General features: G+C 38.6%; 1 protein-coding gene across 1 annotated transcript in view; it reads right to left on the bottom strand.

The window, feature by feature from the left end:
- The window catches only part of ARHGAP18 (Rho GTPase activating protein 18), a 175,545-nt gene extending 168,440 nt beyond the window's left edge, over positions 1 to 7,105 (bottom strand). Inside the window, exons 1-3 of the mRNA XM_012660793.1 lie at positions 6,987 to 7,105; positions 6,840 to 6,928; positions 5,244 to 5,405 (exon numbers count right to left, since the gene is read on the bottom strand). Coding sequence (XP_012516247.1) covers positions 5,244 to 5,405; positions 6,840 to 6,928; positions 6,987 to 7,099 — 364 coding nt within the window. The 5' untranslated portion in view covers positions 7,100 to 7,105. The remainder of the gene's footprint in view (positions 1 to 5,243; positions 5,406 to 6,839; positions 6,929 to 6,986) is intronic.
- Between the last annotated feature and the right edge of the window lie 13,701 nt (positions 7,106 to 20,806).

Raw genomic sequence — 20,806 nt, forward strand, 5'->3', positions numbered from 1 at the left:
AAATGTCTGGGGAAAATTTAAGATACTGTACTGAAAAGGATTTAGTAATAATACTCCTCATCTAACTTCTCAACATTCTCCAAAGCTACACATTTGATCTTTATAATTAACTTTGTGGAGCAGGCAGAGCATTATTACACTGATTTCATAAATGAGCACAGAGATAAATGTATTATGTCCTCAGCTTCTTAACAAAGATGCCATGTCCTTTCCCCAAGAAGTCTGCCCTACCCACAGACCCTGCTTGCCTAAAAAAGACCCAGAATGGCCAAATCATAAGCTGCCTCAGGATCTACTATGGCCTGTTCAAAAAGATTAACTGGGCAAAGCTGATCCCTTCTAAAAATATAAAATGAGAAAATAAAGAGATGGGTCAGTGAGCTGCTGTAAGATGTAAGAGGGCAGAAGGCAACAAGGCCAGGGCTTCCCTTACTAGCCAACACACTCAAGCTGAAATGATGAGATTATAAAGCCATTGGGTAGAAAAGAATAAGAGTCCCAAAGACAAAGCAGAAATGCCACGAGTGTCACCACATGACCAGTTGCTGAGGGCAGAAGAGAGGAGATGCCTTTTTTCCCTATGACCCAAATCCCTGTAATAAACCTCATTTCCCCTAAAGAAACTTACGAGCTCTTTGCAGCCGAAAAGCAACTACCAAATGCATGTGTAAAGGAGATGAGATTTCATACTCTCTTGCAACACAGCAATTCAGATACTTAAGAACTTGGGTATGGAAAAAGACTCCAGATGTGGTAACTGGCCGCGTAGGTCTCCATGGTTTCTGTTTATTTCTTGCAAAAAAAAGAGGATAAACTTGGCCAACTCAGAGCACAAACATGGAAGTCAAAAGAATGTGCCTTCAGAATGATCCAGATATCATCCCTTCTTGCTCCTTCTGCCCTAATCCACGCCTGACCCCATGACTCATCCCCACTCTCCTCAAATAATGAGACTTCTTGTTGTCTCTCTTTTTATCAAAAGAAAAGAAAAACCCCATTAAATATCACACTGAATAAAACTTTTACAACAAACCATCCCATCTCAAAGTATTCATATGAAATGAAAGGTTTGGATTAGGACAGAAAGCACCTAAAGGAGTTCAGGAGAGAGTTGTCATCATACCTGGTCGAGCAACAAACACCAAACCAATGGGGTGATCACACTGTTAACCTCCACTGAGACCAAATGCCTGGACCTCCAGTTCCTAACTGTCCCAGTGATATCACAAGGACGACAAGGAGAAAGGCTTCTCAGGATGCCTGGACACAACCAAATCAAGAAGAGGCAGAAGAGAAAAGACAGCCAAAGGGAGTGAGACCTCACGGATTTGTGAGCAAGGAACACAGGGAACTTCTACTTTGGCCAGGAGCAGCTTTGGCCTCTAGGACGCTAGGTTCTTTTTCTAATGCATGAGTGAGACTGACATTTATAGCCTAGCAAGGAATTAAAAAATAAAAGAAAAATAATTTTTTCTGGTGGTTGGTCCAATCATTAAAAACTATTTAAGCCTAACTGCCACCTAGTCCAATAGCAGTCATGCATATCATTAAATGCATCCATTGTTCTGAGTCCATTTTGCTTCAATACTCGTAGAAGTATGATAAACACAAATAGAACTTATAATATTTTAAAAAATAAACTATAAATGAGAGCAAGCCTCACTCAGAACAGACAAGGGTGCAGAGTGCAGCTGTACAGCAAAAGAAGTGACAAAAGTTTCATGGAAAACAAGGCAAGTTTTCAACAGGTTTTTAAAGGGAGGAGGTAGGTGGTTCTTGTGATTTCTTAATCCTCATATCTGAAAGGCATAAACCTAATAATAAGTTCCATAAAGATAACTTTAAACAGCCCCACAAAAATCACAGGTCTCCTCAATAAGGGCAATCAAAAGGCAAATGTGACAGATCTCTAGATGAGGGTAAGAACTCCCCAGTTGGACACTGGGTGTGTCTTTTAACAATTCAAGAGAAAATCATGGATAAGGCTTCTAAACCCCGGTAAAGAAAATAGGTCTTTAAAAAGTACCCTTATGTCATGAAATTGAGGACAAGGTTGATCTAGAAAACAATTATCTCTATGGATAGGTTAAAATGCATTTGGTCACCAAATGCTATAAAATGAGAATGAGGAAAACTACCTTAACCGCATTATAAAAACTCATTACTATTCCTTTTTTCACCAAAAACTAACTTAATTTCAGAGAATATACAAATTCAGAAGGAAGGAATGTTATTAATGGTATAGTACATAGTTTTTCAAAATGCTGTGCAGATACAATGTAAAAAACACTGAACTAATCAAAAAAGACAATCATGTCTTCCTTAATGCTTCTCTCGAAAAGATGTTTTAAAGTTGTATCCCGAAATTGAGCTTCAGCTCTGGCCCAACTCCTCCCCCATACACACTTCTGGAAGTCTTCCCTATTTAAATTCATGGCAACTCTATTCTTACAAGTTTCTTAGGCCAAAAATCTTGCAACCATTTTTAATTATTTTCATTTGCTTATACAGTACAACTATCAGGAAATCCTACAGGCTGTACCTCCAAAAGACTTCACTGCCCACCCTGTTCACTACCAAAATGATTGAAACTCTAGCCCAAGACACCACCATCTTAGGTTCTTGAGTAATGTGACTGCTTCTGCAGTCTATGATCAACATGGCAGCCAGACGGACCTTTTAAAACTGCAATCTGCTCTCTTCTTCCAGTGCTCAAAACCCTCCCCCTTCCGTGGCTTCCCATCTTATTTCAAGCAAAACCCAAAGTCCTCAAATACTCTGTATGGCTATCAGCTTCCACCTTGTTTTCTTCTCCTTCCCTCCCCCTTACCTCCACCCCCAGCCAGGTAGGGCTCTTTGCCCACTAGCTACTTGCTCTTAGACTTAATCTAGGATCATTGGCTTCTACACTCCCTACCTTCTCTCTGCCATGAAAGCTCTTCCCCTAACTCTTGCCCCCAGATTTCTGTGGGGCTCATCCCCCTCACCTGCTCACACCTTTATTTTCTACTCCAGGCTCCCTCCCACCACACACAGGTGTTTGTCTGTTTTGTTCCCCATTATAGCCCCAGCACCTAGACGATGCCTGCCACATAGTAAGAGCTCAGTGATTATATGTGGGATGACAGAATGATTATGCTCATAGAACCAAGGAAGAGGTGAAACTTGAACAAGTCAAGAACTGAGATAAGTACATGAAGATGACAGCCCTCCCCCATTTGGCTTGCTGGGTAGTGGTAGCTCTCAAACCAGAGGAGAGAAGCACTGAGGCAGGAGTGAGTCCTGCTGCCAAATGAGGATCTACCCACATTCCATCTTGCCGTAAAGTCAATGTCTGCAGACCTCAATGCCCAACCGTGCCCAAAGACAGGCCTGCTATAGGCAATTCTTACTACTTCAAATCATTAATGATGTTATGGATCAAAATGACATTTCCAAGGTCTTTCAAACTTCAAAGGCCTAAACTTTTACATTATGGTTCATTTTCCAATATGTCATCCTTAAGTTATGCACATGGATCATGCCCATGTTTCTTAACACATGACAAAATGATATTTATGAAAATGCTTCTTAAATGAGGAAGAATATTCTATATGCTGCAAAGTTCAATATTTTTTTTCCTTTTATTTACCTAGTGTTAAGTAGCAGCTAGCTATGAACCAGGCACTGTTCAATGGGCTGTACGTGGATTATTCCACTTAATTGTCCCAGGGAGGTGAGGACTATGATGAAGTTCAATTTACAGGTAGAGAGTTAAATAACTCCTCCAAGGTCACACTGCCAATGGGAGTTGGGATGTGACCCCAGGAAGGTTGGTGATAGAGCCCAGTGTCACCAGTGCATAGTGCCTCTTGGTTCTTCCTTCCCAATACCAAGGACAAAAGAGTCAACAAGACCTTACATGATGAATGCCATACATTTATTCACAGAAGACATAAAAATACCTCATTCTTTGACCTGTAGAGGTAGTTAGAGTCAAGTGGTGCAATAACAAAAAATATCATTTAACATTAATATTAAAATATTAGTCAAAAGATGATACGAAGAAATCAGAACCATTTTTCTTAAAATGATGGGAAAATCAAGAGAATAGTAAGAATAGACAAAATGTAGTATTCTTTGAAAAACTGCTTTTCAAAAGTAAATATTACGTGCCTGCTTGAAAAACAAGTCTTATAAATATAGCTACTCATAAAAAGTGGTTTCCTTTGGAAACATTTAACTGTGTACAAGTCAACCCAAAAAACTAATGTTAACATATTTCTTCAAATCCTGACATTTTGAGGAGGAAACATTACAAAAGAAATGAAAACAGGCTTCTATAAATATTTGAGAGGTTCTATCCAGGAGTGGGAGGAATTCCTTTATCTGGCATCGAATGACTATGTTCTGATAAAGAGGGATAATGGAATGGAGGGAATTTTAGACTAATAGATCACTTAGAAAAATATTAATTCTCTAATATCCCAGGTTTTCAAAACACCAAAACAACAATAAAAGAAAGACTTGGTAAGGTTAGGCTAAAAATCAAACACTTTCTATAAATATTCTAAGTCATATACATAGCTCTTTATACTTTTAAAATGGCATTATTTATATATACAAGGGTTCATCTTACTGAACTGTTTGATTAAACAGTTCATCAAAGTACATATTTTTTAAAGAGACAAAATCTTGTAATATACAAACTTATACTTCTGTTCCCCCTCCTACAACTTTTCAATAGGCAGGAAGGAATGCAGTCCAATTGGGCCTCTATTCAAGAGTTTTATTTTAAGTTTTTGGAGAACTTTTTAAAATAGGCATCAACCATCAACCTTGTACCTTGGAGCAGCTTCCCAATGCTTAAAACACTGGCTGACCAACCCAGCCAAAGCTAAAGTCCTATGCATCCTCCCCCACCACTATTCCTTAGGTGGTCACTACTGACCCCGTTCTACCCTCAAATCCCTCCTCTTTCCATCCATTCCCACCCCCATGCCAATTCTAGTATCTCAATCCTTCCAGGCTAAACCGGGTAACTCCCAAAATAACTGTAAACTTATCTGATTAATTATCCCATGCTTAAGGGTAAAAGCCAATAGGCACTATCCCTAATCTCTCCTTCTGTCTTTTCTCCCAATCTTCCCATCTTCTCCAGCCAATTTAAATAACAATCCCTAGGATTAATTCAGTGGTAGGAATTTGAACCCACTCTGGGAAGGCAATATGGCAGCCAGTGAGGGAGACATGTGGGAGCTCACCGGGAGCTGTGGCCCCACAGACGGCACTCACTGTGTGGGCAGTTGCCAACCCTGCCACCTTACTACCTCTTGGTTCTGCTTCTGCACAGGTTGAGAATGACCTGTTCCTCTCTTGTTCTCTCAACCCGCTCAAGGACAGACCGCCCACAACAAGCTGCCAAACTGCAAACACAGCAGAAGGAGTCTTCAGAATTGGATATGCAGCAGCTGGCAAAGGCTTAGAACCTTGCAACCACTAATCCCTGGGGTTTGAGTCCCCAGGGTAAAAATGAGAGGTTTGGAATCAAGGACCCTGAGGTTCTACCCACTCTCACAATCCAGATCCAAGATTCGGCTCAGATCCCCAGGCCACACAAGCCTAAAAGTCACTGGAGAATTCGCTGAGCGTGTACAATTCTGACAATTTTGACTGTCCTGTGGAATCCAAGTTATGGCCGTGGTATGGGGTTGGTATGGTAGGCTCCTTACTACTGAAAGATTACTAATACATTACTGTTCACCAGAAAAAGGGATGAGAACGCTTCATGATCTCTCACAGAAAGTACTTACAATCACAGAAAATAAAATGATAAGACATCTAAAGCACAAGCAGCGAATTCCCTCTTATCTTTGGAAATGAATTCATTCAGTGAAATATAGACTGCAGATGCTATGTGAGAAAAAAGTTCTGGTCAGCTTGGGAGACCAACACAGAGTATTACAACCATTCCTTTGATTTTTCTCCCTCCCTCATATTTGAGGATTTTAAAACAAATGAAAGAAAGCATTATTTCAGCTTAAGGCATAGGCATAAGTCACATAAGAACAAAGAAGGTTTTATTGCCACATTAAGCATCAAGGAGGAAATGTGCTTACTGATAACTAATTTAGCGTTCTAGGCTATTAGGTTAGCATTTGCTTTTTGCAATCTTCTAGGCCAATATGTACAATTTATATCTAGACTGGAGGTAAAAAAAAAAAAAATGTTCAGCTAGCTAGAAGGTCATTAAGAAGGAAAAAAAAAAAAAAACCCTTGGAAAACAGAACAAAGTACACAGATAGGGCGAAAGGTACTCTTTGTGCCTCAGTGGTCTATAGAACATTTGCCCTCCCTGCCTATAAAGTGATTTAACATTAACCACATTTCATCTGGCAGCAGAGTACTATCTCCTGACAAAAACTCCTTTTTGAAAGCCTGGAAAAAAAAAAAAAATCCACATACACAAAAGAATGTGAAACATATTGCCACAGGCCAGTGTCTTGGGCTCTTTGCCTAAGAGGTTTGCTTTCAGTGAAAAGAGGAGAAAAAAAAAACACACGCTCTAACAACAACAGCTTGTACAGTGAACAGCTCCCTGCTTTTTGGCAGACTTTCCCAACTCACGGTTCCAGTGGCAGTGCCTTGAGCCCATTCAAGAATTCCACCTCGTAAGATATGTTTCAAATACAGTTCTTTGGTCTTTCAGCATTTAGCAAATGCACCTGCTAGGCAACTAGTCCGACGGCCATATAGCAGTGTCCCCAGCTCCTCCTTGTCCCTCTTCACCATTAATAATACGGGCTACTTCACACTTGGACTGGATGAGATGAAAGGCACATTAAAAAACTACAACAGACATTTTTGCTGCTGCATGAGTTTAGGTTCGGTTCGGCGTACAGATGTAATTCCCTTCTCCCGGCTGCCAACTTCCCTGTCACTTTTTTTCCTGGAGCAGGTAAGAGGGTTTTGTTTTTGTTTTCTGGCTTCCAACTGCCAGGGCTTACCTCGAGGTGGCTTCCTCCCCAGCTTTTGCATGGCTCCCCCCCACGGCCTGGTCCTTGCCGCTGGGGTGGTAGGCAGTTAGCACGACTCCCTGGGAACTGGAGAGCCAGCTCATGGTGAGAGAAGGGGCATAATTTCTGCGATCCTGACACAGAAACGGGGAAATAAGTTCCTGCCTCGCCCGGCAACTCGGCTCATTAGCATCGGCCAGCTCCGCCCCCCGAGGCCGGCGATTCACACAGGAGGGGCGGGGCCTCTCATTGAAGAGCTTCCTGGCCGTCCAATTAGAAGCTGGGACTCAGAGTATTGTTTAGACTCGGGGCAATTCCTGTCTGAGCGGCCCTAGTTCACGAGGGGAATGCTGGCTGCCCCCTTGCCCGAGTTATTCTGATCTGATTAAACTGCCAGGATGTGCGCTCAAGTCATCAATGTAACTACAAGCCATCTTGGTTAGGAAACAATGAGTTTGTTGCAGAGCCTTTTTTTCCCCCTTCCCAATTCCTGTTTCCATCTGATAATTTCTGCTACTTCATGTAACATGAGCAAGGGCATTTCTTAACCCCTTCGCGTTCAGCGTCAAAATGAACCATAGCAAAAACCAATGAACCTGCAGCAAAAGCGTGCAACACAGCCGACAAGAAGGGCTGTACCTCTTGTGTCGGGTAAAAAATGCCCTTATAAAAATTATTGTGTGCCCTGGAATGCCCTTTGCTTTCACATAAAAGCCAATACCAAATATACCTCATTTTATCAAAACCCGCGTCACTGCCAAAAACACACACATCTACCAATGTTCTGTTAAGCTTTACTGATGGGAATAAAAGAAGTACCTACCATTTGTTGAACACTTGCTATATGGCAGGCTGACAGGTGTTTTGCATGTATTACCTCATTCAACACTCTCTCTCTCACACACATACACCCCCACACAGCCTCCCCACACAAGATAGGTATCATTATCATCTACATTTTACATAGCACAAGGAAAGTAAGGGTGAGAGACAGGTTAAGGAACGTGACTAAGATAACACAGTTGCTAAATGCCAGAACTGGATTTGAACAGAATTCCAGACTAAATTCCATTCTTTTTCACCAGCAAGCTGTTCCTTGTTTTGTAGATTAAGAAACAAGCTCAAAAGTTATCAACAAACACAAGAGACAGTTGTGTTCTTTCTCCTCGAACAAATTCTACTCTCTTTTATATGCCTGGTAGTCTGAATTGAAGTTTTTTTGTTGATCTTTATGATTTATTGGTCTACCTATCTAAAATTCCTCATTGAAGTTTTTTGTTGATTTTATGATTTATTGGTCTACCTATCTAAAATTCCTCATAAGCAAACTTTCATCATTCCATAAACACAGTGTTTATACTTTCTCATTATTTATAGTCATGAAAAATAAGTAATTTATTTATACTTACTGCAAAAGTATTTAAAATTTATTTTTTAAAAATGCTTCTCTTTCATATCTACAATAAACTCTCATTTACAAATGTCTCCCTTAAAAAGAGCTTATTATGTCTTCCCTTCCCCTCTACAGTTAGTTGCTCAAGCTTTCCATTTCCACCTCCATAAGTCTCCACCTGCTGTCTCCTTCCTATCCCATGACCTCAGCCACCTCTGGGTCCTATAATGAGGTCTTAGCTCCAACCTTACAACATCTCTTTATTTATTTATTTATTTATTTTTTGAGACAGAGTCTCACTCTGTTGCCCAGGCTAGAGTGCCGTGGCATCAGCCTAGCTCACAGCAACCTCACACTCCTGGGCTCAAGCAATCCTCCTGCCTCAGCCTCCCAAGTAGCTGGGACTACAGGCATGCGCCACCATGCCCGGCTAATTTTTTCTATATATTTTTAGTTGTTCGATTAATTTCTTTCTATTTTTAGTAGAGATGGAGTCTCGCTCTTGCTCGGGCTGGTCTCAAACTCCTGAGCTCAAACAATCCGCCCGCCTCGGCCTCCCAGAGTGCTAGGATTACAGGCATGAGCCACCACGCCCGGTCACAACATCTCTTTTAGCTCATCTCCTTGACGCCTTGTCTAAATTATTTTGTACATTAGTATCACTCCCCAGCACAGCAATACTGATCTCTCTCCTTGCTTCAAGACCTTCCCTGGCTCTCCACTGCTAACAGAGCCAGTTCTAAACTTTTGCGTGGCACACTGGACATTCCAGCTACCTTACCCACACAAATCTTTCCATCTCATCTGCCAGACACCACTCCCTCAGGTCCCACCGTCATTCTTTTTTCTTCCTTCCAGATCTAACTTAATTTTTCCCCCTACTGGGGCTTCAGTGAATGTTAAATGGAGGAAGAATTGAATGAATTTAAGGTGTCCTTTAAAACTTCAGTAAATTTTTATATTAAAATTGGTAACATCAGACAAGTGGTTACTTTGCACAAACCAGCACTAACCTATAATGAAATTTCACCAGTTCAGGCAAAAGGAAAACTATATGAAGAGAGCAGCGAAAGGTGACTAAATTAGAGTATGTGAATTTTGTCTTTTTAATGTCCTTACATGGAAAAATGGTTAATACCCCCTCATTCACTCCTCTTTGTTGTTGTTATCGTTGTTGCTTTTTTGAGACAGGGTCTCACTATGCTGCCCAGGCTAGCCTTGAACTCCTGGGCTCAAGAGATCCTTCCATGTAGCTGAGACTACAGGCACTAGCTACACCACTCTTTTTTTATGTAGATGCCCTGAAATGCAAAAAAATAGGAATCACTACCCTATACAATTATGGGTGGTAGTCACTACTCTCTATCTGTTGGACATTCTTTTCTTCACTGTTTTCCTCTCCACCCCAACCCTCCCTTTTCCTTACTTCCCTGGACCTCCTTTTCATCTTCTTTCTTTATTTCTTTTCTGTATTTTTCCCCATTCCCTTGCTGTATCTTCAGTCTGTCTTTTTCATGCACACACATTAGCAGCCACGGACACTGCCAACTCGCATGAGACAATTCGTGATGAAGAGAGATTGTGTCCAGTTGTAACCAAAACAATGATTATATTTTTGCCTAATTATAGTCTCTTCATTTGTTTAATAACAGATAAATAACAACATACAGGTCAAAATGTAACTATTTTACACGTTCAAAATATTATCTGGGTTCACAATAACCATGCTTTTTAATTTCTGTGAGGCAGAAAATAAAATGTGATTTACATAGCTTAGTACATAAAATTTGAATCCTACTACTCTAATTTTCAAGTACATGGAAATCCACGGGGCTCCTCCTTTCTTCCCACAGAGCTCTGTTGTTACTGGTCTGAGGTATCGCCCATCACAGGCAGAGAGCTGGTAGGATTGTGGCCTGGTGTGCGCACAGCCTCATATACAGACTCAAGCATATTACAAATGGTTTTCAGAATTTCCCCACGTCATCAGGGAAGCACACCTAAGTACAAATATAGGCCCTGAAAAGGCTGTTTTTATTTCATACCCTAAACTCTACCAGGATTTAGCTAGAGTCTATCCCTTATACCATATTATTTTTTGCAGAGAGAAATATATTATGAAAAACAAAAACAAAACACTCTTTTACTCTCTTTCACAAGCATTTTAAACACACTGAGAACCTCATGTCCTTGAAGATGTTAATATTCCAAGCTATTGAGTGCATGCCAAACACTTTCCTTTATAAACCATCTTACAAAGTAATTAACATCAAGACAGTTTAAACATGCATTTCATTCATTCCCTTTAAATGGGGTATACTGACAATGACACAGGAAGGAAATGACAGAGGAAGGAAAAAGGAAGTATAATTTATGTACCCAAATAGATTATTGAAAATAGGGTAGAGATAGTACTGCAGCCTCTGACAATTTGACACTCATGATCAAAAATAATGAAAAAATTTTTCGTAGGTTCAGTGCTAGTAGTAGCAAAAGGTTTATTAACTGATTGTCATATTTTGATTTAGGAGCCTATGTAGTAATGTGGAATTGTATTTGAAGGATTCCAAAATTGCAATAGAATCAACATATAATTTATCAAAAGTTTTCTCAATTTCTCTTTAAAAGGAATTAACTAAGAAGAATGTGCACACTCAAATAAGCACTATAAAATGATCAAAAGCCTATATAGGGACACAAAGTTATGTGAAAAATGACCTTTCAAATGGCAAAGTTCAACCCAATTTACAATAATATAACAAGAATTTGAATAAATTAATCATCAACTATAGTTAAAGTTTTACATAGGTGATAAAGCCTAGATTTATAAAGTAGCATTGACTAATGAGGAGGGTGTGTTCTAACATCCCCTACCTGAAGTTTTATCAGGAGTTTGTATGGAATAATTCCTGTGAGCTTGCGAGCTAGCCAACTGTGTGCTAGAGTACTACGACGGAAAATTATTCAATATACAGAATCTCAACCTATTTCCTTGGAAATTACACTCATTGTTACTAATACGGCCTCTGTAGCAACAAGGAATAAGACTTTTCCCTCTCTCTGGACAGCTCTAAAAATTTCTGCATTATTCTCAAAGTTATTTTCTTAACTAATTCCTCCAGGGAGAAAATACTAGCCATGCCTGAGATAATTTGTAACTACTATTGCCAGAGGCTAATTTAGGCTTTCTGGCAAACATTTAGAAAAGATCTTTCTTACAGCTAAAGAGCTATTACCAATAAATAATTATAGCTACTAATTGAGTGCTTACTCTTTGCTCAACATGTTACACATGGTCTCTCATTTAGTCATCCCAACAACCCATAAGAGATGGAAATTATTAACAGAATTATGCCCACTTTAGAGATGAAGGATTAGCGGTCATACAGCTAGGAGTGGGCAGAACCAGGACATGTAAACCTAGGTCTATGTGACCATCAAGTGTGAGCTCTCAAACATTAAAGGTTACAACTGTCCTGGGACTGACACTATTTCATTTATGAAAAGCACTATATGAATAACTAACAAAGTAAAATAATCTACAGTCAATCTGAAGTCTTTAACCAAATGGAATATTGATATGAATGCAATGATATGATCTACCTTCAGAGAGGCATAAATGCATTACATAGTTTCTTTTCTGGCACTTTGAAACTTGTTTTCTTGTTGTTTTCAATTAGAGATGGGGGTCTATATTGCCCAGGCTGGCGTGCAGTGGCTCTTCATAGGCATGACTATGGTGCACTCCAGCCTCACCTGGCCTCAAGGGATCATCAGGCCTCAGGCTTCCAAGTAGCTGTGACTACAGGGCACCACCGCACCCTGAAACTTGTTTTTTTACGTCAAATTACCGGGGTAGTGTGGCATAGTATACATACCACTCTAAAAAGTAGTGTGTATGCTATAAATAGTATACATCATTATGCCTTCATATCTAAAATTATTTCCACTAATAGAAATGAAAGAAAAGCACTCTATTATGATTATGAGCATTCTTTTTTCTTTCTTGTCTTTTTATTTTTTTTCTGAGACAGGGTCATGCTCTGTCGCCAAGATGGGGCAGTGGCAAGCTCATAGCTCACTTCAGCCACCAACTCCCGGGTTCGAGTAATTCTCCCACCTCGGCCCCCCAAAGCACTGGGATTATAGTGTGAGCCACCAAGCTCAGCCTTCTCTTTTTTTAATATTAGAGAGATTTAGATTTATAGACTCCAAAGTCCATAGAATTTGTTAGCTATGAGGCTTTGGAAAGGGCCTGTGCAAGAATGGAACTCTGAAGGTTCAACTTCATTTAACTTCCTGGTAAATCCACCCGTATAGCAAAACTAGCCTAAACTGGAAATTATCAATGAAAAGAAAGTGCAATGACCCTAACTTTTCCTCTGGTTTTCTCTTCTTTGCTGAATAACAGTGAGATTCATGTTGCAAACGCATGAAGTCAGGAAGGATGAAGTACATTCTGGAGGCTAGTACATTCCAGAAAAGTAGAATTTTGCTTATGAATAAAGGCTCAATTGGAAAAGCCTGGGATTGTATCTTATATTTGCCCAAACACAAAAGCATTGGCCAGAAGTAGATTACAAAGGATGCTTATCCTTTTGGCATGTAAAAGAACCCACTGTTATTGGAAATTACTTATGAAGCTGCATATCTAAGGAAAGGGATGAGGTGGTTTGTGGCTTGGAGAAAAAAAAAAATGGAAGCCATGTCTCTATTTTTAAAAAATGGTAATTATCCACTTTAAAATGAATGCAGTTCTTCTAATGTGTTAGAGTAGTTATCCTATTTTTCTTGAGCAAAATACTTGATAAAACTGCACAGACAAATGCCATCAAAGAAGAATTTCTATTTTTGTGAGCCCTTTGGGAAGTTTCTAATGCTAGAAATGTCATCAAAAATGGTGAAGCCAAAAATTTTCCTGGGAAAAAAATAATCCTAGTACTCTACTTACAGATGGAGCACCCTCAAATGTTCAACAGCACACTGATTCTATTTCTCTAGTGAAGAAATTAGATTCACATGTCATCATGGATCTGTGTTCTCTATAAATACACACTTTGGTGGCAAAAACGACTATAATATTTTTGGGCTATGTAAGCTATCAACTTCACTATGGCTTGGGCCTTTGTCACTGACTTATCAAAATGGAGTTATCAAGAAATAATAAAAAAAATTATTATCCTCTTTTATGACACAGAGCTTTACTAGTTTTCTAAAGTATGTCTAGATAGATTTGGCCATACTTCATGGAGAAGTTGCAATTTTTAAAAGAAAAGAAAAGAAAAACCCATCATTCAAGATAATTTCAAAGAGGAATTTAATGAAGGAGGGGTTTGGCTTATTTAATAGTAATTGTTTCTGGTCAGTTGAATGAGTAAATTTTTTCATTTTTAAAGATACAGAACAAGAAGAATTGCTTTACACAAGCAGCCACCATTATCAGCAGAGTTTAGAAAATGAAATACTAGATAAATTTTTAATGCCACAATTGAATGCTGATATAGAAAGAGACAACAACTTCTCAGTGTCTCTGCAAGCAAAAACCTCAGGAAGGTGAATATAACTGTTTCAAGGTTGCTTCTACTCAGACAAATGGGAGAGTCACAATTTTTGACTTCCTGACATGACTTCTTCTCATGGCCTTGTAGGACACAGCAGCCCTCACATAGGCTTATCCATGTTTAGCAGAGGAAGCTATGTAAATTCTAACATCCTCTGCTATTACAGACCTCTGAGAAACAGGGTTTTCAGGAATTATCAAAATGAAAGCAAAATGAATTGTATATAAAAGAAAATATGTGCATTACTTTGTGGGAAAATAGCCTTTGTATGAAAATTTATTTTGGGAAGAATTTATTTTGTTTCTTGTTTTACCATTAGGATTTTGTTTTTGTTTTCTGGAAATAATCATTAGTTTTTTTTTTTTCAAGTAAGACATCAGTCTTGGTAAAAAAAATTTGATACCACATTCCCTCAATTCTAAGAAACAGATTTTAACATTTTTGAAATTAGTATATACCCTGAAATATTATTTGATTTAGGGGCAAGACTTTTATTTGTCAAAAACTATTAACTTGATTCATCTTACAATTAATAGCAACCTAGAATAAGAAAATATTCTGTCTCTGCAAAATTTTGGTGTAATATACTTACTTCATCGAGTATAATGCATTTACTTCATTGGTTATATATTTTTTCTCTACGAAAGAATAAATTTCCAGTAAAACAAGTAAATTATATTCAAAATTTTGAATATAATTATTTACATCAATTTTTTGAGCCAAGATCTATAAGTTTCAACAGATTCTCACTCTGCCTCCAGAAAAAATGAAGAATCATTATTCTAGGTATTACCATAAAGGATTTTCACCCCCAAGTGCCACATACCTCACTCTGAGAAAAATTTCCTGATACATTAATAATATCCTAGCACCAAAACGGTTTGTGCTCCTGAAACATGCCCTGAAAATAGCTAGAAAGGTTATTTTCCTTCATTCAGTTTAATAATTTGGCTAGTTTGTTACAGAGGCTCAAAGAACAACACAGCTATAATTACAAGGATCTTGGCCTCTAAAATTTTTAAACAGACAGACTTGAAATTATAGGGTTGAGATTGTCCAAAGTTTATCTATATCTAGTCCAAACTACGTCTTTTATTGAAGCAGCTAAGGAAAGAAAGGTTAGGCAACAGCTAATCAGGCAAATAGTTACCGAGTCAAGACTGTAAGATTTGAGGAAAACTCCATATCGTGGCACCAAAATACTTTCTTGCAGTATAAACTGCTCAAGTTCAGAGACGGCCCCATTATACAGTCCCTGGCTCAGCCAAAGTATCTATGATGAGAACTGATGTCAAACTCTTACAAATCATTTCTAAATAATGTCTTCAAAATTTCTATTCCACCCCCTACTCCAATAACTCCACCAAAAAAAAAAAAAAGAACCTGAAGGTTGTCTATAATTCAAACAGTGAAAAAAAGATTGAATTCCACTACAGAGAGTAAAAAATATATTATTTTCCATTAATCTGTCTTCCTAGTAACTATATTTCATCTTTGTATTTTTCTTTAAAAGTATGTAAGATATATTTTTTCCTTTCCCAATAACCAAATTACATTTTTAATATCACATATGTCACATTCCTACAGGTAAAGATTAATAAGTAACAATAAACATAATAAAATTCCATCTAGTTGTCATCCTTCCAAGCACGTCACAATACATTTTCTGCATACAGCAAATACCCCCAAACACTGTAGACTAGATATATTCATAAAGAATAGTTTTTATCACAAGCTGGCATGAGAGAGAAGAAAAAGAAGGAAAAGAAGTGCTTTGGTGTGACAAAAGTAGATTATTCTTTCAGAGTTTTCACAAACATGTTATATCATATTGACTCTTCCTCTTAAACAGAAGTAGCTTTTAAAATTTTTCCAGAAGGTGAATATAACCTTCCAAGTCTTTGAGTTTAAATCACACTCTATGATGTTCTGGGAAATTTATATCACTATAAATTATCAAGGATTCAAATCAAGGCAGTAGAGCCATATTTTTGGCCCCAAAAATGAGACATACATCAGAATTCTCCTTATTCTAAGTCTGCCCGGCTCAAAAGTAATACTGTCTTAACCTTGCGAAGATCATCAAAATAAAGCTGTGATGAGCGAATGAATACATCACGTGGAGAAAACAAAGTGAAATGGCAGAGCCCTCTATGATTTCATTTCTTTCAAGAGAGACTGCCTTTACAGTGTTCGATAGAGTCTATTGGGAACATTCATGTATTAAAGGAATATAAAAAGAAATTCAGTAGAGTTACCATCAAACATAAAAGAGACTTTTTCAAAGGTTTCAATCCAGAGCAAAAATTTGACCATCTCACTGTGAATGAGAAGCACAAAATGAGCCTGTCTGAGGCTCCTTACCTGAGCTAAGAGCAGGTACGAGGCACCAGCAATGGCCTCTTCGACGTGGTTTGAGAAAGACAAGTAGGTCTGTCCCTAAAACAAAATATTTCCCCATCAGCCCACGGTTCCACCATTCAAGTCACAGGTGGGGTCATATTGAATAGCACTGGCTCACTTCAGACAAATACCTGGGAGAGGTATAGATGACTCAGATACGACAACCCAGCCCCCGGGAGTTTATTTTCAGTTAGGATGGACAAAAGTGTATCTATTTATCAAAGCAAACACTGTATCATAAATGCAAAAATAAATGAAACTATACTCCACTGCCAAGGGAACTGAAAAGAGGTAAGTAATACCAAGATCTCTTAAGGTTTCAAGGAAAAAGGTACGATTAAAGTAGTATGCATATGTGATTTCCCCACAAGCTTTCCGTGTTAAACATTTGGTATTTTAAACCTAGAAAAAATGCTAGTAAACACACATCAAGTACTAACAACATATTAGGCCTTGAATTAGGGCTTGTAGAGCAGGGCTTTCCACAAGAAGAGGGGGACAAAAGAAGCTAAGGCCAACCGCTGGCACAAAGTCAAGGTGTGTTCACAGTCAACGCGCTGTGAAGTATGCAGGACGGAAGGCAGGATACGGAGATTCAACACAGAAATATGTAAATTTGTACCAGATGTTTAGGGATATCTAAAGCCTTGCAAGTATTTCATCCGTATTCCACAGCAGTGGGGAATAATCCAAGGTGACCGAGCAAGATGGTAACATAATCAGATCTGCAGAAAGAGAAAACACTACAACGGCTGTGAATCAATGGCCATGGACAGGAGGAGAAGATGGCGAAGGGAGGTCAGTTAGGTAGTCGCCACAGTGGAGTCTGAGAGTTAGGAGTATATGTTATGATGGCTGCCCGTGCTATGCACAGCAGGCACAACACAAAGACATATTGCAGCAATTGAATCTTCAGGACCGGGCAGATATATGGAAGTAGGAATGGAAGAGGGAGTCGAAAATTATCTCATGGTTTCCACCCTAGGTGAATGGAGATGTCTAAGAAATGGTTAGAAGTCAGGTCCCACTATGTCCCCAACATGGGAATGTTTCAGCCAACACGTGGTTTTGAAGTACATGGTAGCAGATGGAAGTTTCGTTCAAAACGTCAATGAAAAGTTTTGAATCACAGATAAAGGGTTAAAGAGGGGAGAAGAAAGATCAGAAAGGTGAACTGAGCATCTATCGAGTTTCAGGCACTTGCTAGGCCCTTTAAAATATTTTTTCTCTCTTAATCCCCCATTTGACACAGAGGGAGGCTAAAGCTTTCAGACGCATCCGTGACTTGGGCAATATGGAACAGCCAGCGTTTAGCAGAGCCTGGAAGCAGGCTAGGCTCTCTCGGAAGCCCAACTGTAACGTCCAATAACAGACACCCATGTCATCTTTATTTAGGTTTGATATTATTTTTTATTATTGAAATGTCTATTTCCTTGTTACTTGATTCATTTGCAGCCTAATTAAAAATGTGGTTACTGAATAGGAAAAAAAAAAAAAAGCAATCCTAAGGCTAAAAAAAGGGGCAAAAAATCTCATAATTGAATATTTTCTGGCTAGACTGAGAAAATATAAAAGCAATTTTCACAGCACTTATCAGTGATTCCGCCTTGGATGTTTAAGGCCTGAAGATCTAATATCCACTGTCTATTGTTCTATCATAGTACAACACCATCAGTATAACACTGATAACTTTCTTTTAGGTTTGCGCCAAGCTCTGAGGTTTTAGTATTGATCTTTAATTTTTAATCCATCCTCATAGCTTTGTTCTGTCCAAGCAAAAAAACAGTATGAATTGATTTATGGATCACAGGTTTTTTTTTTTTTAACATTTGGTTTATACTATCTTGAATCAATTTTCTGTGAACAATGAGAGAAAGGAAAACATCTGCTCCCCAAAATGTTAGGCCAGGTGATATAATATCCTTTTCCCTCTTCCTTTTCCTCTTCTTTAAATAGAGGCCCATCCTTGTTTACAGGATGAGGGCAAGAGGTAAAATCCTTTCCAAAAAGGATGTAGTGTATGATATTGTTATTAAGTTATTGTGTAAAACTATTATATTGGCTGCCCAAGGAGATTTATCAACAAAAGATAGCTCAGCTCTCACCTATATCAATAGTCACCTGTAAGAAGCCTAATGGAACATTGGGGAATACTAGAAAATCAAAGGCTCCAGGGAGGTTTCTCCCTCAATTCATTCATGCCACTAAGCCTCTATCTCTGAACTTGTAAAATGGAAATGATGTGTTCCTACCTAGCAGGGCTGTTGAAAGGTACAAATAAGCTAGATAAAGGGCCAGAGAGAAAAAAGGAACAAGTGTTGACTGGATTTTGTTCATTGAATGTCTACACAGTGCAAAACCATAATATGAATGCTTTTTTCCCATCATACAGATGAGAACACTGAAACTCAGAGATTAACATCAGGGCAAGCTCTTTGTGAGGCAAGGCTATAGGATCGCTTGAAGCCAGGAGTTCAAGACCAGCTTGGACAATATATCAAGACCCCATCTCTACAAAAAATTTTTAAAAAAATAAAAACAGCTGGGTGTGGTGGTGCATGCCTGTAGACCCAGCTACTCAGAAGGCTGAGGAAGAAGGATCGTTGGAGCTCAGGAGTTTGAGGCTGCAGTGAGCTATGATTGCGCCACTATACTCCATCCTGGGCAACACAGCAAGACCCTGTCTCTTAAAAAAAAAAATTCATTTGATACAAAAATCCATGCTTTTCCCACTATTCCAGTCTGTGTATAAAGTACCATATTCATTATTAAGGTGAGTTCAGTCTTTGTAGTTTACCAAATCTAAAAAACCTACCCCTCGTTAGACCTACCACTCATCATTTTGCAAACTACCGATAAGGAAAAACATCGCCAATAATATTATGAACACCACCAATTGTAAGTTGCACCCCAATTTCAGAGAAATTCAAATATGAATGAAACAAGTATGTATCAATTAAATACAGAAATAGAATGACCAAGTGGAAGCAATTTTTGAATTTTATCAAAAAGTTACAAATTGGTTCTTTTAAGATTTACCAGGAATTTCAAATCTTTAATAAATGATACTTCTAGAGTCATTTATTCAGACATTCAGACAATAATTTATACATTTCTTTAACTACTATGTGTGTAGCACTGTCTCAGCCTTCAAAGATGACAGACATGTTGCCAGAAAATAGTAACCAAGTGCTCCAGGTATGAGGACAAAAGACTGCAAAGGTAAGAGTGTGCACAGAGTAGTTAATTCTTCCAGGGACAGAGCAAGCTGTCAATCTTTTCATGAACATAAAAGTCGAGTTAGTCGTAGGCAGTTACTTACCTCCTCCTCATCTTTATTACTAACAAATAACTGACTTCAAATGCAAAGCACCTATTTTAATATGAAAGCCCCTATACTGGATTTATCTGTTTATCCTTCCTAATTAAGAAGCCTCATGACCTTTCAGAGTGGCACAGAAGTCTTTGTAATGGGGGGATGGGTTATTGGAATCTGCCCAGGCCTGGATTCCTCCCAACTTGCATGTCACCACCTGTACCGGTCACGTTCCTTGGCTTGGTTTTTGGGCTCCTGGACAGACTCTGGGATTGTCCGTTGGCTGACCTGTACCTTAGCACTTTTACTGTAACAGTCCGGCTGGGACAAATTTCTGTGTTTTTTAGGAGCACACATGAAGCCCTGAAGAAGCCCTACAGACCACCTGATATGCCCTGGATCACTTGGCAAGGACTCGGTTTACTTCCTTTAAGATTTGTTTTGCACCAGCCAATACATTTATTGTAGCCTAACAGACTTCTGGTAGAAACACAGTCATTCATTTCTGAATATCAAAGCTGCTTACTTGTCTCATTAATCAATGTAGCAAACTTTAAGTTAATTAACAAAAGAAGAGAATCCCTAACTACCTTTTCAAAGTTGTGAATTTTCTCTTAACTCTGCATTTTCTGGATCAATGTTAGGGTCACTAAATTGGCCCTAAAATATCACCCATAGCATAAATATTATTAATTCATTTATTTATTATTCTAGGAAGATGTGTTCCTTGCCTACTCATCAGTTTATTCATTCAGCAAATACTCCTGGCACACACCTACTAGTGAAAGGCATTGTATTAGCTCATAGTAATATGTTGATGAATAAGATAAAATAATGAACTTGTGAAACACTAGAGGGCCCAAATTCTTAAATGCCCCAGTTGAAAAAAGATGCATTTATTAAAATGTCCAATTTTATACTACTGTGAGCTATTTTTCATTTGTTATCTCAATTTCCACCTCTTTGCCTCTGTTTGACAAATGAGGAAAGTGAAAGAATAGTCAGAAAGATTAAGCAATTTACCAAAGATAGAGCCAGCAGGGCTTGGATTTGAACCCAGGTCTCTTGACTCTAAATCATTCATTTGATCTTTTTACTAAAGCATGCTGTCCTGACATCTATTCAGAAAGAGGTATTA

Source organism: Propithecus coquereli, unplaced genomic scaffold (assembly GCF_000956105.1).
Source record: "Propithecus coquereli isolate 6110/MARCELLA unplaced genomic scaffold, Pcoq_1.0 Scaffold68, whole genome shotgun sequence".
Classification (NCBI taxonomy): domain Eukaryota; kingdom Metazoa; phylum Chordata; class Mammalia; order Primates; family Indriidae; genus Propithecus; species Propithecus coquereli.